Here is a 21,626-nt window from a genome sequence, read left to right as displayed (position 1 = left end):
AGATAAACACTCGACAAAAACAAAGCAGTTGCCACATACTTGGATGCTGTCTCAACCCTCGCAGTGAAAAGGCTTTAAAAAAAAAAATCACAAGAATATTAAAGATTTATTGAAATCTGACCACAAACAAATCCAGTGACTGAACAAAGAAACACACAACTCGAATAAACCACCGGCACACACATTTTTAGATACATAAAAAGCACTTACACGTTTTACAGCATGGTTTAACCGCTCTGGTTTAGTTTGATCCTGATAAGTGATAACCTCTCCCTGCTTGGTGAAGATGATCTTTAGAACAATTTCACCGTTCTGTTTCTTTCACAGCAACAAAAAGCGGCGGCACACGTGGGTCACCGGGGGTCGTGGCACAGTGATACCCCCCCGCCTCACCTCTGATCTGTGACCCACGACTTCTCCCCTCTGTCTCTTTAACTGCCCTCCTGCTTTCAGTTCACCTCCTCCTCCATTATCTGTCCATTTCAGGTGAAGATGCCCCACAGAGGAGCCCTCTCACTCAGTCTGTGTGTACAGGTGCATTTGCCCACAGTGTCCTCCTTCTTTTAAAGCCTCAAATTGCTTTTTTTTAATTCCTCGTAGAGTTAAATGATCAGGCTCTTTTTCCGCAGAGCGTTGGTGGGTGTACTCGTCTGGCATCGATGAGGAGGCCAAACTGTGGTTAGTGCTGTGCGGTGAGGTTGAGCAGCCTCTTGCTCAGTATGGTGTTGTGCTGTTTCAGGTACTCGATCAGATCGGCCTGTTTCTCCACCACCTCCTCCAGATTAGAGCTTCCTCTGTAACAAAAATAAGAGCTCGTAAAAGATCCTCACACAACAATACCAGCCTCTGCTGTTCAGCGAGGGTTATCTCAAGTATTACTCTGTAAACTGTCTACTATGTGATACAGTTAATTTCTCTGTGCTGTGAAGCCCTACTGCTGTCCAAAAACACATAAACACAACAACATGATACATGTTTGCACTAAATTACTCCAACATGACTACGAATACACTTTGAGTCAATCACACATTTCCTCCTTCACACTGTTAGTATAAGAAAAAAAAAAAAAAAAAAAAAAAGGCCTACAAAATCTTCAAAAAGAGTGTGAGGGTCCAAAAATGCGGCCATCATCTCTGAGCCAAAGCTCATTTAAAATAGACTGAGGCAAAGTGGAAAGCTGTTCTGTAGTCAGTTGAATTGAAATTTGAAATTCTTTTTGCAAACAACATCACAGAGCAGAGGGAGCATTCGGCTTGCTTTCAGCGCTCAGTTCAAAAGTAAGGATCTGATGGTTTGGGGGTCCATTAGTGTCAATGTACATTTGGAAAGTTACTATCAATGCTGAAAGGTATACATGCAGCTCTTGGGGTGACATGTGCTCCCATCCAGGTGACGTCTTACTTATGCCACAGCATGTTGTTGTAGCAGAAGAGTCCAGGTGCTTAACTGGCCTGCTTGCAGCTCAGATCTTACCCGAATTTAAAAACAAAAAACAAAACATAAAATAAAAATTGGCCAATCATTAAATGGAAAATAAGAAGACACAGGACTGAGCAGCTAGGATCCTGTATTAGACAAGAATGAGACAACATTCCTCTCCAGCAGCTCCTCTCTCTCGTCAGTGCTCAGATGTTTACAGACTTATTAAAAGAAGACTGGATGCCACACAGTGGTAAACATGATCCTGTCTCACATGTTTTGGTATCTGATTGTATATACACAGGTTTGGAAGCAACATATGCTGCCAGCCAGGGCTTGCTTGTTTCAGTAAGAAATTACAGTCTGCACATGAAAACATTTAATTCAACATGAAACAAAAAACAAACAAACAAACAAACAAAAACAAAACAAAAACAAAAAAAAAATCACAAAGGAAGCCTCAAACATATCAAGAAAGAAAGCTGTACTACTGCCACATCCTGTGAGACATGCACTCAAGTCTCATGTTGTGGCTCATCAGGCCCACATGACTGCATCTCCAAGCACTAACATCATAAAATTGTCTGTTTACCAAAGTTATTTTGTAATCTTTACAATCTGAATGTTAAGTAAATGGTAAACCAATCACAGGAGATGCTCTAAAACTGATCCCTTTTAAAATGGAAACTCATGCTGCTATGGCTTAAAATCACATTCATTTAATTCATGTGTCTGCACAGAGGAAACTGAAATCTGAGCACGGCAACACTTCTGTGGGTGCCTGAGTGAAACTGCTGTACCTGAAGCCCGTCTCAGTCGGTGCGTTGGTGAGGCTGTAGGTGTGTGAAAGCTCTTCCTGGCTCACATCTGGTGCAGCGCGCTCTCTGTTGAACCGCATCACTTTAACTGGAAAAGCAAACAAAAAGCTCTTAGCCTTGCAATAAAATCATCAAACCCGAGTTTTAATGCTGCCGACTGCTCGTAAAGACACACAGACATTATTGAGCAGTGACAGGTTTCTATCCACGATAATCGCCTAGGTGAGAAACATGACACTTTTTTTATTTTTTAAATTGTTTTTCATCCCTCTGACTCTCCTAAACACATAGAGGCTGTTATATCCTGCAGTTAGTTCTTATGGGCTGCCATATCCTGCACTTAAACCTCTAATTCTCACACCCTAAACATGCACCTTTACAGAAGGGGTGGTGCTAGCAGCAAGGTGTGTGTATGGTGGGTCCAATAGTTTACAGTAAGAGAAGCTGCAAACAAAATATGTGCTGGAGCAGTCTTTAGGGTCATAAGGCTACGGTTTGAGTACGTCTGTAAGCCTGTATGGGTGAGGCTACAATGAGGCCAGAGGGAGGAGCTGGCCGAGTATTGATAAGACTTGAGCATCATTAGCCAGAGGAAATTGTCAGGGAGGTTCTAAAGAGCACTATCTTTACTTTGCTACAGTGCAGCATCTCAACATCAACACTCACACACAATCCAAAGAAATGCTACACATTCCTGCATAATGAGGCCCTAAATCTGTGTGTGTGTGCTCACAAGTAAATAAAGCAATAATAAGTAAGTATTTGTGAGAGAGAGACATTCCTACATTCCTCAGAAATGAGGTGGAGGAGAGAAAAGCAAAAGGTATAAAGGCAAAATGTAATGATGAGCCTTTGTTTGATGCAGAAAAATCACAAACTGCTCTGAAATATTTACAATACCAGGAGAGAAAAAAAAAAAAAAAAAAAAAAAAAAACATCAACTATTTTCCCAGCTCACAAAAATGCTTTCATATATTTAACAAAGAAAAAAAAAAAGAAGGGGGGGGGCTCCTAAAATTTTATTTTGTAGTGCAGACATTTTCTGTTTTGTGTGCTTTTTTTGTTCAAGCAATAATAAAATAAATACAAATGAAAAAGGAAATTCTAATTTGATCAGATTTTGTGTGTATTCACTCTTGATTTTTCTCAATAATTAAAATTCCCCAGTTTCATACAAGAAAAATGCCTTTCAAAAATATATATTTAAAAAAAAAAAAAAAAAAAAAAAAAAGCAGATGTATGGACAAATATCACTGAAAACTTTGCAGATTTCATTTTACTTTAAATATATTTGAACATTTAGCCGTTTTAACTTCCATTAATTAGAATATTTAACAAAGCAAATAAATCTAAGGAAAGCATGCACTGCATGCAGCAGGAAAAATCTTATTAACATCGTAAAATGATGCATTTAGATTTAGTTTTAGCAGACACTGTCAGCGCTGCAGGCATCTGCTTCAGTAAAATTCCGACTTCAACAGACAGACACACCAGGATGGATGGATGGATTGGGCAGCGTAAAGGAAGTGATACATTTCACATGTTCCTGTTACAGACTCTCACGGCTGGACAGATGAGCTCAGGCCTGGTCTGCTCGCATCTGAGAAGACTCAATGACCCATCCAGGAAGGCCCATTTCCAGGTGACAACAGCGAAGCTGCAGAAGTGCTAAGAGCGAATGCGCCCAGCATGGTAGTGCTCCGGTAGTGTCGGTGCGGCACGGCTTTGTAGACCCACGTCTACATTGTTGTAGCTATGCACCATCAGCAGGGGGCAGTGTCAAAAATATGTGCCACAACCAGTGATGTGGGTTACTCTTGTTAAAGTTTGTGGTGTTACATCTCAACTCCTACCACGAAAAGACAAGCGTTACAATATACCACAAGAGTCTTTCTAGTGCAGCAAAGCAGAGCATTAAAAACCAATGAAAACTACCGAAGGAAGGCATACTTGATGCTTCTCAACACAGCTTTGAGGTTCTTAATGTTTTTGAAGGACCACATGTAAGTACATCTGCATAACGGCTTTGGTAAAGTTCCCACAATCCTCCTCCTCTTACCCAAAGAGCATCAATGCAGCACCATGACCTAGCCACATAACTGAGAGGAACCAGCAAGAACTCACTTTTGAACAGAAAGCATAAAGATAACAGAGAGAAGCAGCGGTGATGCCTTCTAGGTGTAGTATATGCTATGAAAGTACATCAAAGTCGGGCACAGAGTAGTGAAAAGTGGTTGAGAACAGCAGAGCCGAGACCCTGTGGAACTTCAAGTTCCAGACACACGAGCAGCTGCTGACTAACCGGCCAGACACAGCGGTGGCTGACGAGAAGCAGAGGAGGCCAGCTGTGACAGATGTGGTAATCCCAGCTGACAATAACATCAGAAAGAAGGAGCACAAGAAGATGGAGAAGTAGCAGGGCCTGAAGGAACCACTGGAACAGATGGTGGACAGAGGAGTGGAATTTGGTATATTAGGCTAGGAGAACACACAGCAGGTTCAACATCTGAGATGATGAGCAGTGCAGTCCTGGGAACAGCTAAGATACTGCGCTGAATCCTAAAACCCCCAGGCTTCCGGTAGAGCAATCAGTGGGTAGAAAGAAAAACGCCACTGCTCAGTTTCCAATAACTATAGATCTTTCGCAAGTAGGTCACCCGAGAGCATGTTTTCCCTTACAAGTAATGTTTTCTATCAGTAAATAGATAAAGTAAGCCACAATATTGCAAGCAAAGAGCACAGGGTCATTTTTCATGCAAACCACCCCACATTTACTATATATAGCGAGGATTGTTGAATGAGGCGCTTTAAAAAGACATTCATCATTTACCTGCAGGGAAAAATATTCCAATATCGATGATTATTTATCATTCATAAAAAGGTGTGAGAGATTAAATATTCACTTTTAGCCTGCACTGACAGGCATCAAACAAATTTATTCTAACATAATAATAATAATGATATTAATAATTCTAATAATAAAATAACAGAGGACCTCCTGATCAAAAATGTGGTTTGAATCTTTTAAAAGTGATTCAGTCTTGTTTTACTTTTCCCCATCATGCAGTATATGGGGTTGGTGTGTGATCAGGTTATACTGCAGCTATCAGCATCAATGTGTGTGTGTCTCTGTTGTGCCCTGCAGTGCTTACACTAAGTTCTTGGCCAGCCAGAAGAGAGAGATGTAAGGTAGGCCTTTGAAGGCCGGGGCATGGCTTTGATGTGCAAGGAGGTCTATAGAGGAGAGGGTATTCATGTTAAAATGAGAGAGGTCGAAACATACAGAAAACCTTCAAAGACACACACACACACACACGAGCACAGACACATACCCACACACGCAATCACAATCAGGCACGCACTTCAAAGACAAGTTGAACGAGGCCTTCCTGCATGGACTTTATGGCTGCAGGCATTACATCTCTCTCTGAGAAAAAGAAGAAAAAGAGTTTTCTTTTTCATTTTCTTTTTCACGACCTCACCGGTGCCACCTTGACTCTCGATCTGTCAGGGTTCGTGTTTGTGCGCGGTTCGTGCTGTGAGGCATCGTTCTGATTGTGCTATGCCTGACTGCACTGATCTGAGCAGGAATGCAACCGGTGACCAGGGACACCCCCCACCACACACAAACACACTGGAAAAACAGCACTGTAAACACAGGGACAATGTGCATGGGTCTCCCATGGGTGAAGGGGGTGAAGGGGGTGAGGGCTACCCTTTGGCTAGGTTAAATCCTAATGCCTCTAATCTTTTCTCTGTGGCTCTTCGGTATCTTCATCTCACATCTGTGCCCCTCAGCTGCCAAACACAACTTTAATATGGATTTCCTTTCATCACATGATTCTTCAATATCAGCATCCTCTGATTTAGCATCTTTAACAGGAGTTTTCCTTTACACACTCAGAGGGAGGCAGGACTTCAACCACACACACACACAGTGGGCAAAATACCTACTTTTAACTGCCAATTACGACAATATCACATGTATAACCCTGATAACTTGCCAAATGATACCAGATACCTTTTAGTGCCTTATTTACAAAAATAAAAAATAGAAATTCCCCCTTCTTTAAAACTTCTATTCTTCTCAGACACGTCATGAATGAGTGAACCACATGAGAAGATTTTAAATCAGTGAACTACTTCATAAAATCAGAGAATTAAGAATTGCTTTTGATTCCTTTCCCCAGAACTAAAGTTTGACTTCCTGCTACCACACAGTTTAGTTTGATGTGCCTCAAATGGAAAACTGGGATTTTCAAGAATTTCTAGAGATTTATATTAAAATAAGGCGGTGACTTATCTTACAGCTGTTCATGTACGCGGTGTATAGCTTCATGCTATAAAATATTTAAGTACAATTAAATGAAGTAAATCTGAGTCTCTGCCCTGCCCTCTTTTAAAAAAAAAAACAACAACAACAACAAAACAGATTATAAAACATTTTGTAGATTAGTTTAGTTTCACCATCCTAATCAACAATGGGTTTTATACTACAAAAAGAGAAAAGCAGCGTCACAGTGAGGGACCGTTCCGTTAATAGCCGCTGCTTCGAGCCAACAAGCCACCAAAGCTACTTAATCTGAAATGTGTATCACAGAGCTAAATAACAATAGCTAAATTTAACCAGTTTGTTCTTGAGGGCTAAGGCAAAGGAAACGCACACAGTGGACACACAGATAGTGTCCAAAGTCTGCAAACACCATGCTGAATCTGAAGCAAAGAATCAGCAGATCAGCAGAGAGAAGGAGGGTGGACAGGGAGTTGAATGGTTGATTGTCATGCTGTCGAGTCTGAAAAGGGCAGGGCAGGTATTGTAATGCAAACGCACTAAGACACAGAGTGGGGGGTAGTGTGTGTGTCTGTGTGTAATGTAATCTACAGTGTGCCTCTTAATATAAAAAACAGCTGATGTTAGAGCTGCCATTTAATAAGTGATGCAGCAGCACAAAAAAAACACACTCTTATTATGAACTAGTGATTGAGAACCAACAGCAAAAAAGTGTTATTACATTAAACTCTACAAGCTGCCTGGAAGCCTGTGAATGTGGTAGAGATAAAGTCCCAAATGTGTCTCTGGAGGTCTTATGTCAGCTGTTTTTTTTTTTTATCTGAGAAAAAGCATGAAAAAAACCAAAACAAAATAAAACTGATATTTGGTATTTAGTCAAGAGTTGTTTTCACAATGAAACTCTGGAAAATATCTGGAAAAACCTGGTCTGTGCATTATCTCACATGTGGCAGACACAGGACACCCACTTGCTCGCTCGCTGTGAACTCTCTGGACTATTACTTGCTTTATTCCCACAAGGATTCAGTCAAACATTACACAGACTTTACTAGAAAGCAGGCAGGTTAAAGACTGTTTAATGTCTGCCCCGACTGATTAGGGCAAATCATGTCTTAAAAAAAGAAAGAAAAAAAAAGGTTTAGGGGCTGCAGTGAACGAGTGGAAACAGCTTTTGATAACTGCAAGGCTGCTTTTTAGGAAAGAGAAAAATGTCATTAACAGTTATTAAAAAAATAAAATAAAAAAATGAATGATTAAGCTGAGCATGGACTTCCTCTTTATTTTTCCATGTCCTGCCTTTTTGCAGCTACAACAGAATTCACTGATATTGTATATCCATTTAATGCAGTGCTGAGGGCCTGAAGCTCACAGGCATCCAGTAGTGACTTTAAGTCTTGCTCCTTTCTACAGAGAAATTTCTCCAGATTCTTAATGTACTCCAGATGCGATATAGCCATTAAAGGAACATTATTTTTTTTAAATTTCCACAATTTATAGATGCTTTTTTTTTTTTGCAGATTAGTGAAACTCTGCTTTTCCAATATGCTCATTTTTATACTAAAGTCACTGACCTGTTGCCAGTTAACCTGATTAGTTGAAAATGTTTTTGCAGCTGTTTCATTATAGCACCACTTACTTTTCCAACCTTTTGCTCTCCCCGTCCCAACTTTTTTGAGATGTGTTTCCGCCAAAGAAATTCAAAATGAGCTGAAATTTTTTAATATTAAAACATCTTTGACCACAACGAGTCTATCTGATCTGTACGTAAAGGAAATTATATTTCAGTTTCTTCTTCCTAAAGAATTTTAAAACAGTATATTTTGTCTATACCTACCCTTTTTCAAATCTATATTTGATTTTTAAAATGGTTTATTACTCTACAACTTCAAGGTTAAACTATTTAGATGTGACGGGGAAGGTAGGCAAGAACACCGTGCACCAAATAAACAAGTACATGTGCGAACTGATTGGTTGACAACAAGGAGCTTGAGTTTCATCTTTCAAAAAATAATTGTCTTGGTGTTTCAGAATGTAAGCCTAAGTATTTGATGTTAAAGGTCTCTACATATTTTTTTAGAAACCTTAAATTTGTCTGCAGTCCTACAAAAGAGTCAATCTTAAGTCCCCGAGTGAGATTCTTTTACTCAACATTAAAATAAGATCACTTTACCTATGTAATACAGCAGGTATGGCAATATCAACAAGACCTCAAATCCCAGAATACTGAGCAGCACGTAGACGTGTACAGTCTGTGGTAATCTCGCAGCCAGAAGAGTCATAAGCAGAGCGTTTCCTGTTCACACACACAGAAATATAAACACTTATGTTTTAGCATTACTGCCACCTTGTGGATAACACTGCCCATTACAGATTCATTCACTGTATCCTCATGAAAAGTTGTACCTGCAGAATTTATGATGAACGGCACCTGTTTCAGCCTCTGCGTTTGTCTGTAAAACCGCAGGTATCCTCTGCTCCGAGCACGACTGTGGTGGTGATGCACGCAGCCCGTGAACACCAGCACCAGGATCCATAAACACGCCTTTGCGAACACGATGACGCTGTCGCCTTGGACTGTCCCCAAAACACTCTTGCACACCTCCTCTTGGCCGAATTTTAATACACACAGCACTGCTACGCAGACTGACAACACAACATAAACAACCTGAAAAGAACAAGAGTAGAGGATTTGAGACTTACTGGTATTTAATGACTTGGTGAACACTGCGTATGTGCAAATGTGTGCATATCATACATGCAGCAGAGTCAGCAGGATGGCATGGCAGTGTGTTGGCACAGTTTGAAACTCTCTCCTGATGGCAGAGTGGAGGGCATCAGCAGAGATCAGGGGCCCATCCACCAAAGACTCTTCCTCTATGCTTCGTGTCATATCTGCCGAGGAGCCTGCCTGATAAGACAAACACATACAGTATGATTTAGAGACTGTTGTCAAGTTAAAGTCTTCCACTTTTCAACCAGATTTATAATTTTGATTTTGTTGATAAACTATTGTCTCATCTTCTACAATTTCCTCAAACAGATTATTTTTAATTAACTTTTTTTTTTTTTATCTAGGAAAATAAAAATCTTCAAAATGACTGCAAACTGCAAAACTCTTCAGATTTAGCAAGACTGTCTTGTAAATTAGAAGAGCAGATACAGACAGTAATGCACAAAAGCACACACTAAATTAATTGTGCATAGTTACAGAAAATCAAGATCAAAAGCTAAGAAACCTTAAAACATCACAACAGGTAACTATCAGTCATATCAAAATGAGCAGGAGTAGAAACACTCTGGGATAACACTGTCAGCTTTATGCAACTGCCTTCAGGTCGCTTAAAACTACCTTAAATTCATTAAGTGCGATCAGATCCTTGAGTTTGAGTTGATTTAGCAGCTGTTTACAGGAAGAAGCAGCAAATTTAAACGGTTTTTATCTCAAATTCACTACGGGCTTTTGGGTCTGATAGAAGTAATAAGTGGTGACTGAAAACAATGACTTCCCAAAATTACCCAGAAGCAGGTCTGAAATTAATTTGAGAGCAGACCAAGCAGGTCTGGCTTTAAGGTTTGTGTGCACTGCGAAAATGTATGCAAAACTAACGAGTATTTAAGGCTAGTCAGTCAAGGTTTAGGCACTTAGAAGCGTAAAGACAACTTATGGTGTGCTTACTCTACACCACTTGTGGTGGTTACTAAAAGAAAAAAAGCTAATATAGGGTTTCAGTTCTTAATCTCGGTTCAATATCGGCACTGAAAATAAGGGAAATGAGCACATATCCATAAGTTAAAGAACTCGGTAGAGATATACAGAGCAAACATTTACTAATTAATTATTTCCAAAACATATCTGCTGCGGAACAAGAGAAGCAGAGTCGCAGCTAATTCACGTCTCATCGTGTTGTTTTTAGCCGACAGTTTCAACTAGCCAGCCTGCTCACAAGCTAACTTCCGCGTGCAGTTAAACATCAGTATAAGGAAACAAGCGCGCTGTTGACGATGCAATCAATTTAATGTGCATTGAAAGGTACGTACTGCATAAAGCGAGGGTCCCTTTGGGTCCATCTGTCCGGACGTACAGCGTTTTTAAAATAACAACAACAAACTACATTGGCTTACAATTTATTTGCCAGACAGGTCAGGTGAATATTAGTAAACTTCCGGTCCCTCCTATTTCTGGTACTTGCTCAATAGTTCCGTTAATGTTTTAATTTTAAAACCGAAAACTAATGACATCAAAACGACTTCAGATTGCGGTAAAGCCAAAACCGGACCAGATATGAAAAAAGTTTACAGGTGTAAAAACTAGTTAGTTTTTTAAGGCTCTCTGAAAAGAGTTTTAAGCCTGAAACAAACTCAGCCATCTACGAACTATGAGCAAAAATGAACAAAAAACTTGTGATCTGAATTTCTAAAGTGGGAAATGAAAAAAGGCAAAGATTTTAAGGGTGAAGAAATGACTCATCCTTTTCACACTACACTACTCATAATGCACTGCAAATCCCGGATTCCAATGCCAAGAGCTTCCGTAGTGCTGTCTTAGAACATTTTATATATATTTTGTTATTTTTGTTTGTTTCTTTTCTTTTCTTTTTTTTGTTTGTTTGTTTTTTTTTTTCTATTTGTTTGTGTGTAATAAAATATAATACGACCTTCCTGAAAGATGTAAACATTTCCATGGTAACAGCGAACTCCCCCAATCAGAGGCCTCGCTGGAATGTAGGCTTCTGGGTAAAGTAGTTTTCCCGCGATATCGCGAAACAAAACTATTATTTGCTAAAACAACGCTGAGATCACAGAGCCTTGTGGTTTCGAAGGGAGCACATACCGTCGTTCAACAGTGTCGAAGCCCGTAGTAAGCGTACTTTGCATGGCTATAGCATTACAGCTCATAATCAAAATCGTTTATGTTGATCTTAGCGTGAAAGTAAACCCAAATAAAGAAACAGATCGCATCCCATTTAAAACATTTTATTGATAAACATACAGTTACTATAAAAGACAATGAACTGTGCTCTATTCCTCTGAGAGATGAAGAAGCTGTCAGGTTTCCAGATTGAGGCGAGACAAGAGAGGATAGAACAGTTCAGATTATTCTCTGGGGAGGCAACGCTTGTGATACAGAGGCAAACGAGGAGAGATTTTAGGACACTGTGGATTACCTTAAGAAGATATTAAAACAGGGAAGCAGCAAGTAACATTATGTCATTGGTTTAGTTCACTGGAGACGATGGAAGAGGACAGCAGGTGATTAGGAGAGGCTGATCCATTTAACATTTCTTTTTTGCTGGTATGGAACTGTGCTTTAAGTCAAATCACACACTGCATTCATATCCACACACACACACACACACACACACACACACACACACACACACTATGTGCCAAGACCCTTAGGTCTGTGCGAGTGTGAAATACTCCTGCACACTCCACTCGCCTTCGCATTCATTACATAAGGCACTGATTCAGGTGCAGTCTGTGAGAAGAAACAATGGCTAAAACATCCTAAAGGGAAAATATTTAAAATTCAAAGAACAAGTATTATTACTTAACAACATGCATTCTCATTCCTGTAAAATGACTTATAGAGAAAAAGCAAAAACAAAATCATCAGAATGATGTACGACAAACACAAGGATAGGTAAGAAAATAACAACTCACTATCCGTCTGAGCAATACTCACAAAAACTTATATATATATGTTACTTTTATCCATGCAAAACTGTAAACACAAAACCCAAAAATAAAGGAGAAGGTATGAATAAGGCATTATAATGGTCAAGCTACTTCAGGTTATCCAACCTGAACCCCTTTTGCATCACACTCAAGAGAGTGGAGTCACATGATCAGTGCAGAAGCAGGAGTTAATGAGTCAAGATTTGGGAGGCCGATGTGTTACAGACAGTAGTGTTCAGCTCTTGGCGTAAGATCCCTATTGAGTGTCTTGTATGGATGTGCAAACGCCTAAGCAAACTGGTTTTTTGATTACATCCATGCTACACATACTAAAAACAAGTGTATACACGTGTACGGTTAAGAAGTATAGCGATAGTCCTGCAAGTCCATGTAGTTGAGACTTTTGACCCACGTGGATTCAGACTCCTCGTTGTGAACATCCACGTGAGCTGTTGTGCATTCAAGGAGGAAAAAAGATGTTGACTTGTAGCGTCAAGACTGTTTCAGTGTGATTCAGGGTTTTAGAAGAGTTCTCCACCCAGTCACTGAGGGTCCAGGTCCAAAACAGTGGTCATCATAGTGTGGTGGGCTGACCTCGGCCTGCAAACAGAAATAGACATTTATAGTCATATAATAAGTTTACACTGAAAAGGTTTGTACTATCTAAAATGTTTGGTATGTGAAATAAAGACAGAAACAATGTCTTTTTTTTCACTGCTATCTGTATATACTCATACTACAGAAGCTACTCAAACCCCTACAGACATTACAAAAATCCGATAAACAAAAAAAGATGTTAGCAGTCAAAAAGCTGAAGTCAAAATGGAGCCCACAAACCAACAGGTGACATCACACAGGCTAGGTATGTGTTTTGTATGCCATCTGTGTGGAGGACAGGATGCAGTCCGTCTGTGCTGCTTTGTGTGGGTGTGCATGTCTTCTCACCCCGAGATGCAATGTAGCACTCGTGGCAGCTCAGCATTCCCTTACGAATCCGTACGTCAGTCCCTGCAGAGGCGTCACCAAGCTGTACACCACACAGTCCACACTGCGTTTGGAAATACAGCCATTAACATCATGTACACACAGGACTGTCTTAGAAAATATAGATTCATGTTAAAAACTCTAAAGATGACAATGATTTTTACTCCTGTTGTGTATCATTTTTTATGTGTTCTCTTCCTTAGATATTATTGTGATAGAAACTCAACCACTTTATTATGTATACCTAACGGATTGGACCCCCTTGCCCACCCCTTATTTTTCCTTTCAGAACTGCTTCTTAAGCCATCAATTGTCATAGACTCAACGAGGTGCTGGAAACATTCATCAGAGTATCACACAGTTGCTGCAGATTTTTCAGCTGTACAAATTTTGCAAATATTTCTCTCTTTGAAAATGTCCCACCACTTTGGCAAGGTGCTCTGTTGTATTGAGATCTGGTGACTGTGGAGGCCACTTGAGTACAGTGTTGTGTTAAATGACCAGTTTGAGAGTATTTGAGCTTTGTGATTCGGTGTGTGATCCTGCTGGAAGTAGCCAAAAGAAGATGGGTACACTGTGGCCATAAAAGAATGGAGATGGTCAGCAATAATTGTCAGGTAGGCAGTGCAGATGAGATGATGCTCAGTTTGAGGTTATTTCAGCTTTGGGATATGGTGTGTTACTCTAGTCATTAAAGACTGGTACACTGTGGTCATAAAGAGATGAACATAGTCAGCAACAATACTGAGCAACAATATTCAGATAGTTTGTGATGTTGAAATGATGCTGTTGGCACTAAGGGGCTTAAAGTGTGCCAAGAAAATATCCCCCGCATCACTACACAACCCAGCAGGATAGATCCATGCTTTCATGTTGTTCACACTAGATTCTGACCTTACTATCTTAATGTTGCAGCAGATATCGAGACTCATAAAACCAGGAAACGTTTTTCCAGTTTTCTAATGTCCAATTATGACTAAAAGAGCAAATTGTGTCTAAGGTTTCTTAGCTGACAGGAGTGGCTCTGGGTGGTCTTTTGCTTCCAATCAGACATGTTGTGCTTTCAGACATGCTCTTTTTCATACTTTGGTTGTAACAAGTGGTTATTTGAGTTAGTGTTGGCTACCAGGCCACCTTCAAAGTCACTTAAACCACATTCTTCCACATTCTGATGCTCACTTTGAACATAAGCAGGCCATCTTGACCATGTTTACACTGAGCTGCTGCCATGTGACTGGGTGAATAGGCATTTGTTTTTAGAAGCAGGTGAACAGGTGTACCTAATAAAGTGGCTGGTGAGTGTAGATATGCTCAGGTGATCTCTGCGTATCTGCTTCGATATGGAGGAAAAATAAAATCATCTAATTATTCTGCATGAGCGTGCTAACCTTGAAACAGTGTATGTGGAAAAACAGTCCCAGCGTATCTATGATCATAGCAGCGCCTTTTCCCAGAGGCTGAGAACAACCAGTGCACAGTCTCTTTCCACTAACACACCTACACAGAGAAAGAGAGCAGGGGAACAGTTAGTCAGATACAAACTCTGCTTTCCCCACATTAATGGATCTTTAATCCGCTGATCTGTGGTAATATTTCAGGTATTTATTGGTGCATATGTGTGCTAGCATCATCACCTGCTGGGTGAAGGAGGCTGAGGCTTTGGAGAGGAGGACTGTTGTTGACTTGTAACAACATCATGAGATCCAGATCTGAGGTTAAAAAAAGAAAAATATTCACATACACAGCTGAAAGATATGTGCCATGCTAGCAAACACATTTCATTGCAACCCCCCCCCCCCCCCCCAAAACAAACAAACAAACAAACAAACAAACAAACAAACAAAAGAAACAACTTAAAGCTTCTGACAATTGAATATTAACACCAGACATGTATGTATAGGTTTATAATTGGGTGTTTTTTATGTTCAGTGCATTTTAACCTACATTGTATTATATTTTATGATTTATGAAGTTATCTCTGAATCTCTAACCCAGGATCCACTGTTCAAAGTGTTTGCTTACTATAACTAAAATAAAACACAGTCATGTAATAGTTCTAGCTGTTTGTTCTTAAAACTGTAACATCCATTTTCTAATCCCCCTTATCCAGTTCAGGGTCAGCCTATCTCAGCTGGCATGGGGTGAGATCAGGAGAGGTTGCTATTTTATCACAGGGCTGCTACCTGGAGAGAGCGAAAGTGCTAACTGCTGCTGCCCAGAATTCAATCCAATAAGTAAAACAACTGTAACTAAAATAACACAAGGGTGTAGATACATGCATATACAGCCACCTGGTGTACCTTTTAACAACCTGTCCCTGGTTCAGCTGAGTATTGCGGTCGAGAGAAGCTGTTTTCCACAATTCCTGTTTCTTGGAAGGTTCAACATCAGCCCCAGAATCTATAAAAATGAATAACATAGTATGATAAATTCTAAAGAATGCTTAAACTGTTCTCATTATAAACTTTGTCCTTTGGAGGCTAAAGCTTCTTTGATCCAACTTCTTCAGATGTTTGTGTTTTCCCTCTGCACGCTTCGTCGGTTATGTCCAGAAATGTAAGTACTTCATACTCACCCTGGAAGAAATGCAGCTTTGATGCATGCTGATCTTCATTCCCTGTAGAGATTTTTTGGCCATTGTGCTGCAGAGGAACATTTTTTCCCGTTGTGTTGTCGTTTTCTGGACCAGGTGAGGTTGCCGCTGTCTGTCCTGACACCTGGTTTAACAGGCCGGTAGGATTGAGGGGTGTGACGGTCTCCTCTAGAATGCGTCTTTCCTGGAAGAAGAAAAAAATCAAGAGAAAATGAAAAATCAAAGATGAAAAATAGGACGTGCAGAACCAGCACACATAGTTTTTTTTTTTTTAGCTTAAAGTGAGTCTGTCTGAATGTTTGCACCTCTTCATTGTGCTTCCTCTCCTCCTCTTCCACCTCGAGCTGTGCTTTCTCCCATTCCTTCATCAGCTTCTCTTGTTCTCGCTGGTATTGCTCCTGAAGTGAAACACGTTCATGTTAGTTTCTGAATGCTCAAAAAACACACGCGTGACACACACACACAACATTTACAGACGTGTCCATTACATCGCGTGCAGTCTGTTTTCTGCAAGGCATTCGTGCACATACACATCATTACACTGCAGTACCTTTAGGAGGCGCTCCTGCTCCTGTTGCCACCTTTCCAAGCGCTTACGCTCCTCATTGGGGTCCCAGACCCAGTGATTAACACGTTTAGCCAAGTTCAACATGGGGGTCTCAATCTACCCAGACCCGACCAACAACCACAGACACACACATGTATACCCACCAAAAGGACAGAAAGAGAGGAAAGGTGAGAGGACAAGTCTGACTACAGCGTGACTACAGCGACTACAGTGACCACTGGAGACGAAGGGTCAGGACAGGATCATATTAAAGAATGAAGGAGAAACAGAAAGGAGGAGCTGGAGCCGCTCAGAGATACTCACGGTCACACTGCTCTCCTCAAGTCCTTCTGTGGAACGAGACAGACGCAAGCAGAATATATTAGAGAAATGAAACGGGATGGCTATGCTGTGAAGGATTTGTTTGAAATGCAGTTTTACCCGAGACGGTGGGAGAATATTCTTCCATGCTGCTGGGTGTGGAAGATGGTTGAGTATTTTTTTCGTCCTCTGGTTTCTCAAACAAGCCAGTGGTCTCAACCTGTGAATATGTGGGGTGAATATTCAACTATATTTATAAAATATCCAGTGGTAATAAAATGTCAAGAAAAACAATGAATGAAAACTAAATTAAATCTGCTGGAGTGGCTTTGCATGATTCATAGCTCTAAATACTTATTTCTCTCATACTGGGCCTTTTGCAACCCCTTCCTCAACTTTCAATAATGACCAATAAAATCTTTTAAAAGACCTTCAGAAACCGTACAGAAATATTGCTCAAGACTACTCTGATGAATTTTCTCTTTACACCCTATGCAGCTGCTATTTTACATTAATGTAATTGTTCAATAATATGAGCTTTTTTAAACTATACTTTTGCTTTACATGCAAGATCCATCACTGGAAAAAAATGACTCTGTAGCAGAATGAAACTAAACGCACTCTATTGTATGGTATTTTTGCTAAATGGGACAAATAGGAAGCATCTTTTAACATGTCACTTGTAGCATTACCTCTCCATCGTTTTGGGTGTCTGTAAGAAGCGGCTCCACAACCTTCTGCGTGAGCTCTGTCACAATAGTTGTTGTGATGATACAGTTTCGACCTTCGATCAGGGAGCTGATGGCAGAGCCTGAAGACGGCGTTGACTTCTCTGTCTCCGAGGGCTGCTGCTCTGCAGTCTCTGCACTTTTAACAGCCTCCACAGGTGGAGCATCTTTCTCCGCCTCTTTGGAGGAAACATCTTTGGTCTCCTGTGGTGAGTGCTGAGGGGAGGTAGGTGGAGTGGAAACAGTTAGCTCCTCCGTCGCCTCCCCATTCACTCGTACCAACCCATCCTTGTGAGAGGAAAGCAGACAGAGGCCATAAATAACTATAGCCAACCTATTTAGCATTTACTAAAACTGTACAAACTTTAACCCTGTAAAGCCTAAACCATGTTAATCAACTGTCAGAAAGTTCAATTTTTTTAAACTGGAGTGCTTATTGAACCTTCTGACAAGTTTCAGTTTGTATCATTTTTGCAACTTTTGATTTACAAGGCTCAAAAACCCATGTATTGAATATGACACATTTGGTGCTGCAGGGTTTAATAAATGGTTTATAAAACTGCTAATGTAGTTAAAAGCATATGTAAGGGCTAGTGTGTTAATCAAGACACATTATTCGTTAATAATAAAAAATTGCTGCTTATAATTATCTGTTTATACACAAGACTCCAATTATTGTATGACAGGAAAAGTCATACAGTTGTTGAAACTGTTGGGGCTTTTGTGTTGTTTCTCAGTTTTGGATTATTGTTTAATATTATTGAGATTTGTTTCTGGGTTTTTTTTAATCAATTCTGTTCTGCTGCTTGTGAAGTTTTTGATTCTTGCGTCTATCATGCTTTTGGTCCTTGTCTTGCTTCTTTTATTGACGTCTCCTCAGTGTTCTCCTGCCTTTGCCTCCCTCAGCCATGTCTATGCGTGCACGCTTTCATCTACTTGTTTTTTGTTATGTGTCTCTTGTGTTTACCTCCTGTTTTCACATGTTGTTTCTGCCTGCTTTCTGCCCACACCTGTGTCCCTCCTGTTTGTCATTTCCCTCTGTTCACCTGTTTGTCTCTGTAGTCTGTTACTTGACTCGTTGCTGCCTCCATTCCCTTTTCCTACCTTTCAATTATTTTGGGGGGCTTGTACATTTTTCGGTTCACCTTCTCTTACTTAATAAAAAATGTATAAAGCTCAGCTTTAGTTTTCACATTTTGCTTCCCATGTCTGCTGCTGGGTCCACTTTTGTTTTCATTCTTACCGATGCTGATATTTGCTTACACTTGCATTGCAATGTCTAATCTAAGCATTAACCATTTAGCCATGCGAAGGCTTTAATTATTAATGGAACAATTTAGTGTTATTTACATGTAAACAAACGTCAGGACTACAGAGATATTTTAGCGTTGTTTTTACCTAGACTATATGGATGGGAAAATACATTTTCTATAATACATTTTACACACGATTTAAAATTTTCATTAGTGTTAAAATCTTCATAATGAATACTTCAAAAAAATAATACTAATAAAAAAGTTGTCCATATTTTCAGAAAATTAAGGTTAAAATTAATTAATTAATGATTATTCTAAAAGTTCTTCTCCAGTGAGAAGCTGAGATGTTATATTATTTTCATGAGTATTACAAAAGGTTTTGATGAGTAAGAGGAAAACAATAAAACTTTAAAAACATTAAAAGCTACAAACAACACGGGCACCAGCTATCAGACAATCCTGATTGTTGTGAGTCATTACCTTGATAGGTTTGTGCCCAGGGAGAGCGGCCCCAGGCTGGCAGTAGGGTTTGGCTGCTAGCAGGGGGATGGGCCTGGAGGACACAGATGGTGGGGAGGGGAGAGCGTTTGCCGGCTGTGTGGGGTGAGGCTGCCCTTGCACACTCTGAGGTGAAGTGTGTTTTGTCTGAGGCTGTGGATCTCCTGTGATGGCAGCCTGTTGCGCAGTCGGAGACTCCATCAGTTGGGTCTGGGGTTCATTAAACTCCAGAGACTGAGGTGACACACTCTGTGAGTCTGTGACTGTGGACAGAGGACTGGTTGGACTGTTTGGTGTTAGAGGGCTGGTGGCTGATTTCTCTTGCTGATCTGCTGTGTTTGTCTCTATCTCTTCAGGTTTCATGTGCTCCTGATTTGTAACTACATGTGATTCTGGTTGACGCAGAGGCTCTGACATCTCAGCGTTATTAACAGGTGATTCTGGTTGACGCAGAGGCTCTGATATCTCAGCGTTATTAACAGGTGATTCTGGTTGACGCAGAGGCTCTGACATCTCAGAGTTATTAACAGGTGATTCTGGTTGATGCAGAGGCTCTGACATCTCAGCGTTATTAACAGGTGATTCTGGTTGGCGCAGAGGCTCTGACATCTCAGCATTATTAACAGGTGATTCTGGCTTCTGCTCTTTGTCCAGCTCATTTAGTTCGGTTTTGGGTGTTGAGGTGGATCTGGGTAGTTTTAGGCTGTCCAGTACTGCATCACTGATGGTGAAGCGGAGAGCGTAGCGCTGCAAAACCAAGGCTGCCACTTCTGGAGTCGCTGCGTTTCTGTAGGCTTCACACAGCTCTGCCTCTCTGCGCTCCCTAAAAAGAGCAGCAACACAAAACATTTGTGCAAAGGTAGAAATACTGTCACGATACTAAATAAAGTATGTTAGTAAGGAAGGCAAGAAAAATGGTCTCTGTATAATCCTTACTTCTCCTCCACTATCTCTTTATAAGTCTTAATGCTCTTCCTCTTATTGCCGTCACGTCCCTCCCCCTTCATCCTCTTTTCTATTCTCTTCCTCTCCTCCTCCTTTCTGATTAGATCCTGTGACGCGCTGCGGCGGCGATTCTTCCAGCGAGCCAGGTCCTGTCACAAGTTCACATCATTAATATGTGGTTCTTATTTTTTCCCAGTGCACCCTAAATGCTTCCTCACATCACTCACATCTTGCCAGTGGTCCTCATCCTCCAGAAAGTTGTTGTACTGCTCGTGCATGTGTTCATGTCGCGATTGGCTCAGCGACGGTAAGTGTCCCACCTCCTCGTCGTTAAGCATGTCACCCATACTCACACTCCTAGAAAAACGAAAGCTATAGTGTTACTTTAGATAAATCCCTAAAACACCATAGTTAATCACTTTGCCTGATTTGGCTCTGGAAAACCCCTCCAGGAAATTTAACCTGTTATTTGCATTTAGTGACATCAGCGTGTGTATAACATAGAGCCTAAAATAACACCCAAGCACTAGTCTAAAACACCACATAGTCCATGATAAAAAAAGCAGCAAAACCAGGAAAAAAAGTCTTGAAAATAAATGCAACTGCAATTTTTTTCTATAAATATACACAAACACGGAGAAAGACATGCACAACCAATAACTGTCCACTAAGAATACAAACTGCACTCCTTAATTTTCTTTGCTACTTTGATAGAAGTTAGAAATAAATGGTTGCTTAAAAATATTGCTCACAAGTTAACAACCTTTCTTTTTAAAGTCTGGATCTGGTTTCTTTTGGTTTAATGATGAATATATTATTTATACATGAAACAAAACAGATACAGCATGATAGGAAAAATATAGTAAAATCAATCTTTCTGTATATTAGTTGTGTATGTGTTGCCCGTATCTCAACACAGTAACACTAACAAAGACATATTACTGCGTCTGCAAACTAATCATAAAGCAGCTAATAAACTGAGCAAACACAACCACAGACTGTATATAAAAGATGGACATAGCTTCTAGGCTTAAAACCTGCACTCCTGTTAACACCAGCAGGGGGCAACTGCTGTGGATGGAAAAAGACTTCCAGTGGTACACGGTAAAATAGAAAACGGCTGTGCTTCGTTTCTTCATGACCTTTCCTGATGAATTTATGGGCTCACTTCCTGGTTTCAAGTGCATTATGCTCCTCGGTAGACTGCGAAGTCAGATCCACTTCTTCCTCGTTGAGTACAGTTTTGAAACATCAAGATAGTGGTTGGCAAAAATGCTCATCTACAAGCATATGTGACTTACTAACTAACCATACTAACCAGTGAGTGTGGCACAGTTGCTGTGTCCATCTTTTATATACAGTCTATGAACATAAGATAAGAAACACAGTCATTCAACTTTGCAATGTGGTACAATCTGATGAAGGAGTCTATGTTGATGTGTAGTTTCATATGTAAAAGCAATCAATGGAAACAAAAAGCCTGACGATATTGATGAATTATAATGTATCAAAGCACATTATTGTGAGCATATTTTTGGATTCTACTC

General features: G+C 40.3%; 2 protein-coding genes across 10 annotated transcripts in view; both read right to left on the bottom strand.

The window, feature by feature from the left end:
* Positions 1-93: 93 nt before the first annotated feature.
* Positions 94-10,718, bottom strand: tmem192 (transmembrane protein 192). Of its 2 annotated transcripts, XM_003449682.5 has the most exons (6): positions 10,567-10,718; positions 9,284-9,436; positions 8,932-9,193; positions 8,699-8,821; positions 2,220-2,325; positions 94-794 (listed from the first exon to the last, which is right to left on the bottom strand). In XM_003449682.5, exons 1-6 carry the CDS (start codon positions 10,594-10,596, stop codon positions 680-682), a joined length of 789 nt encoding a protein of 262 aa, XP_003449730.1. In that variant the 5' UTR covers positions 10,597-10,718; the 3' UTR covers positions 94-679. The 2 variants fall into 2 exon arrangements, with proteins under 2 accessions (XP_003449730.1, XP_019215616.1); XM_019360071.2 differs by lacking the exon at positions 8,699-8,821.
* A 768-nt stretch (positions 10,719-11,486) lies between these two features.
* Positions 11,487-21,626, bottom strand: part of LOC100701197 (LIM and calponin homology domains-containing protein 1) — a 32,711-nt gene continuing 22,571 nt past the window's right edge. For 5 of the 8 annotated variants that reach the window (XM_005469829.4, XM_019360067.2, XM_025907621.1 and 2 more), the window contains 14 exons: positions 20,307-20,436; positions 20,071-20,228; positions 19,117-19,957; positions 17,345-17,668; positions 16,773-16,872; positions 16,656-16,681; positions 16,335-16,448; positions 16,090-16,182; positions 15,767-15,968; positions 15,492-15,591; positions 14,826-14,900; positions 14,580-14,688; positions 13,153-13,255; positions 11,487-12,807 (listed from right to left, as the gene is read on the bottom strand). In XM_005469829.4, the coding sequence (XP_005469886.1) occupies positions 12,782-12,807; positions 13,153-13,255; positions 14,580-14,688; positions 14,826-14,900; positions 15,492-15,591; positions 15,767-15,968; positions 16,090-16,182; positions 16,335-16,448; positions 16,656-16,681; positions 16,773-16,872; positions 17,345-17,668; positions 19,117-19,957; positions 20,071-20,228; positions 20,307-20,436 (2,401 nt within the window). In that variant the 3' untranslated portion in view covers positions 11,487-12,781. The remainder of the gene's footprint in view (positions 12,808-13,152; positions 13,256-14,579; positions 14,689-14,825; positions 14,901-15,491; positions 15,592-15,766; positions 15,969-16,089; positions 16,183-16,334; positions 16,449-16,655; positions 16,682-16,772; positions 16,873-17,344; positions 17,669-19,116; positions 19,958-20,070; positions 20,229-20,306; positions 20,437-21,626) is intronic. The other 3 variants (XM_013274118.3, XM_005469830.4, XM_005469831.4) reach the window with 3 other exon arrangements.

The sequence above is a fragment of the Oreochromis niloticus genome, linkage group LG6, assembly GCF_001858045.2.
Source record: "Oreochromis niloticus isolate F11D_XX linkage group LG6, O_niloticus_UMD_NMBU, whole genome shotgun sequence".
NCBI lineage: Eukaryota > Metazoa > Chordata > Actinopteri > Cichliformes > Cichlidae > Oreochromis > Oreochromis niloticus.
Note: the sequence above shows the minus strand (reverse complement) of the source record. Positions and strands in the feature narration are given on the sequence as shown.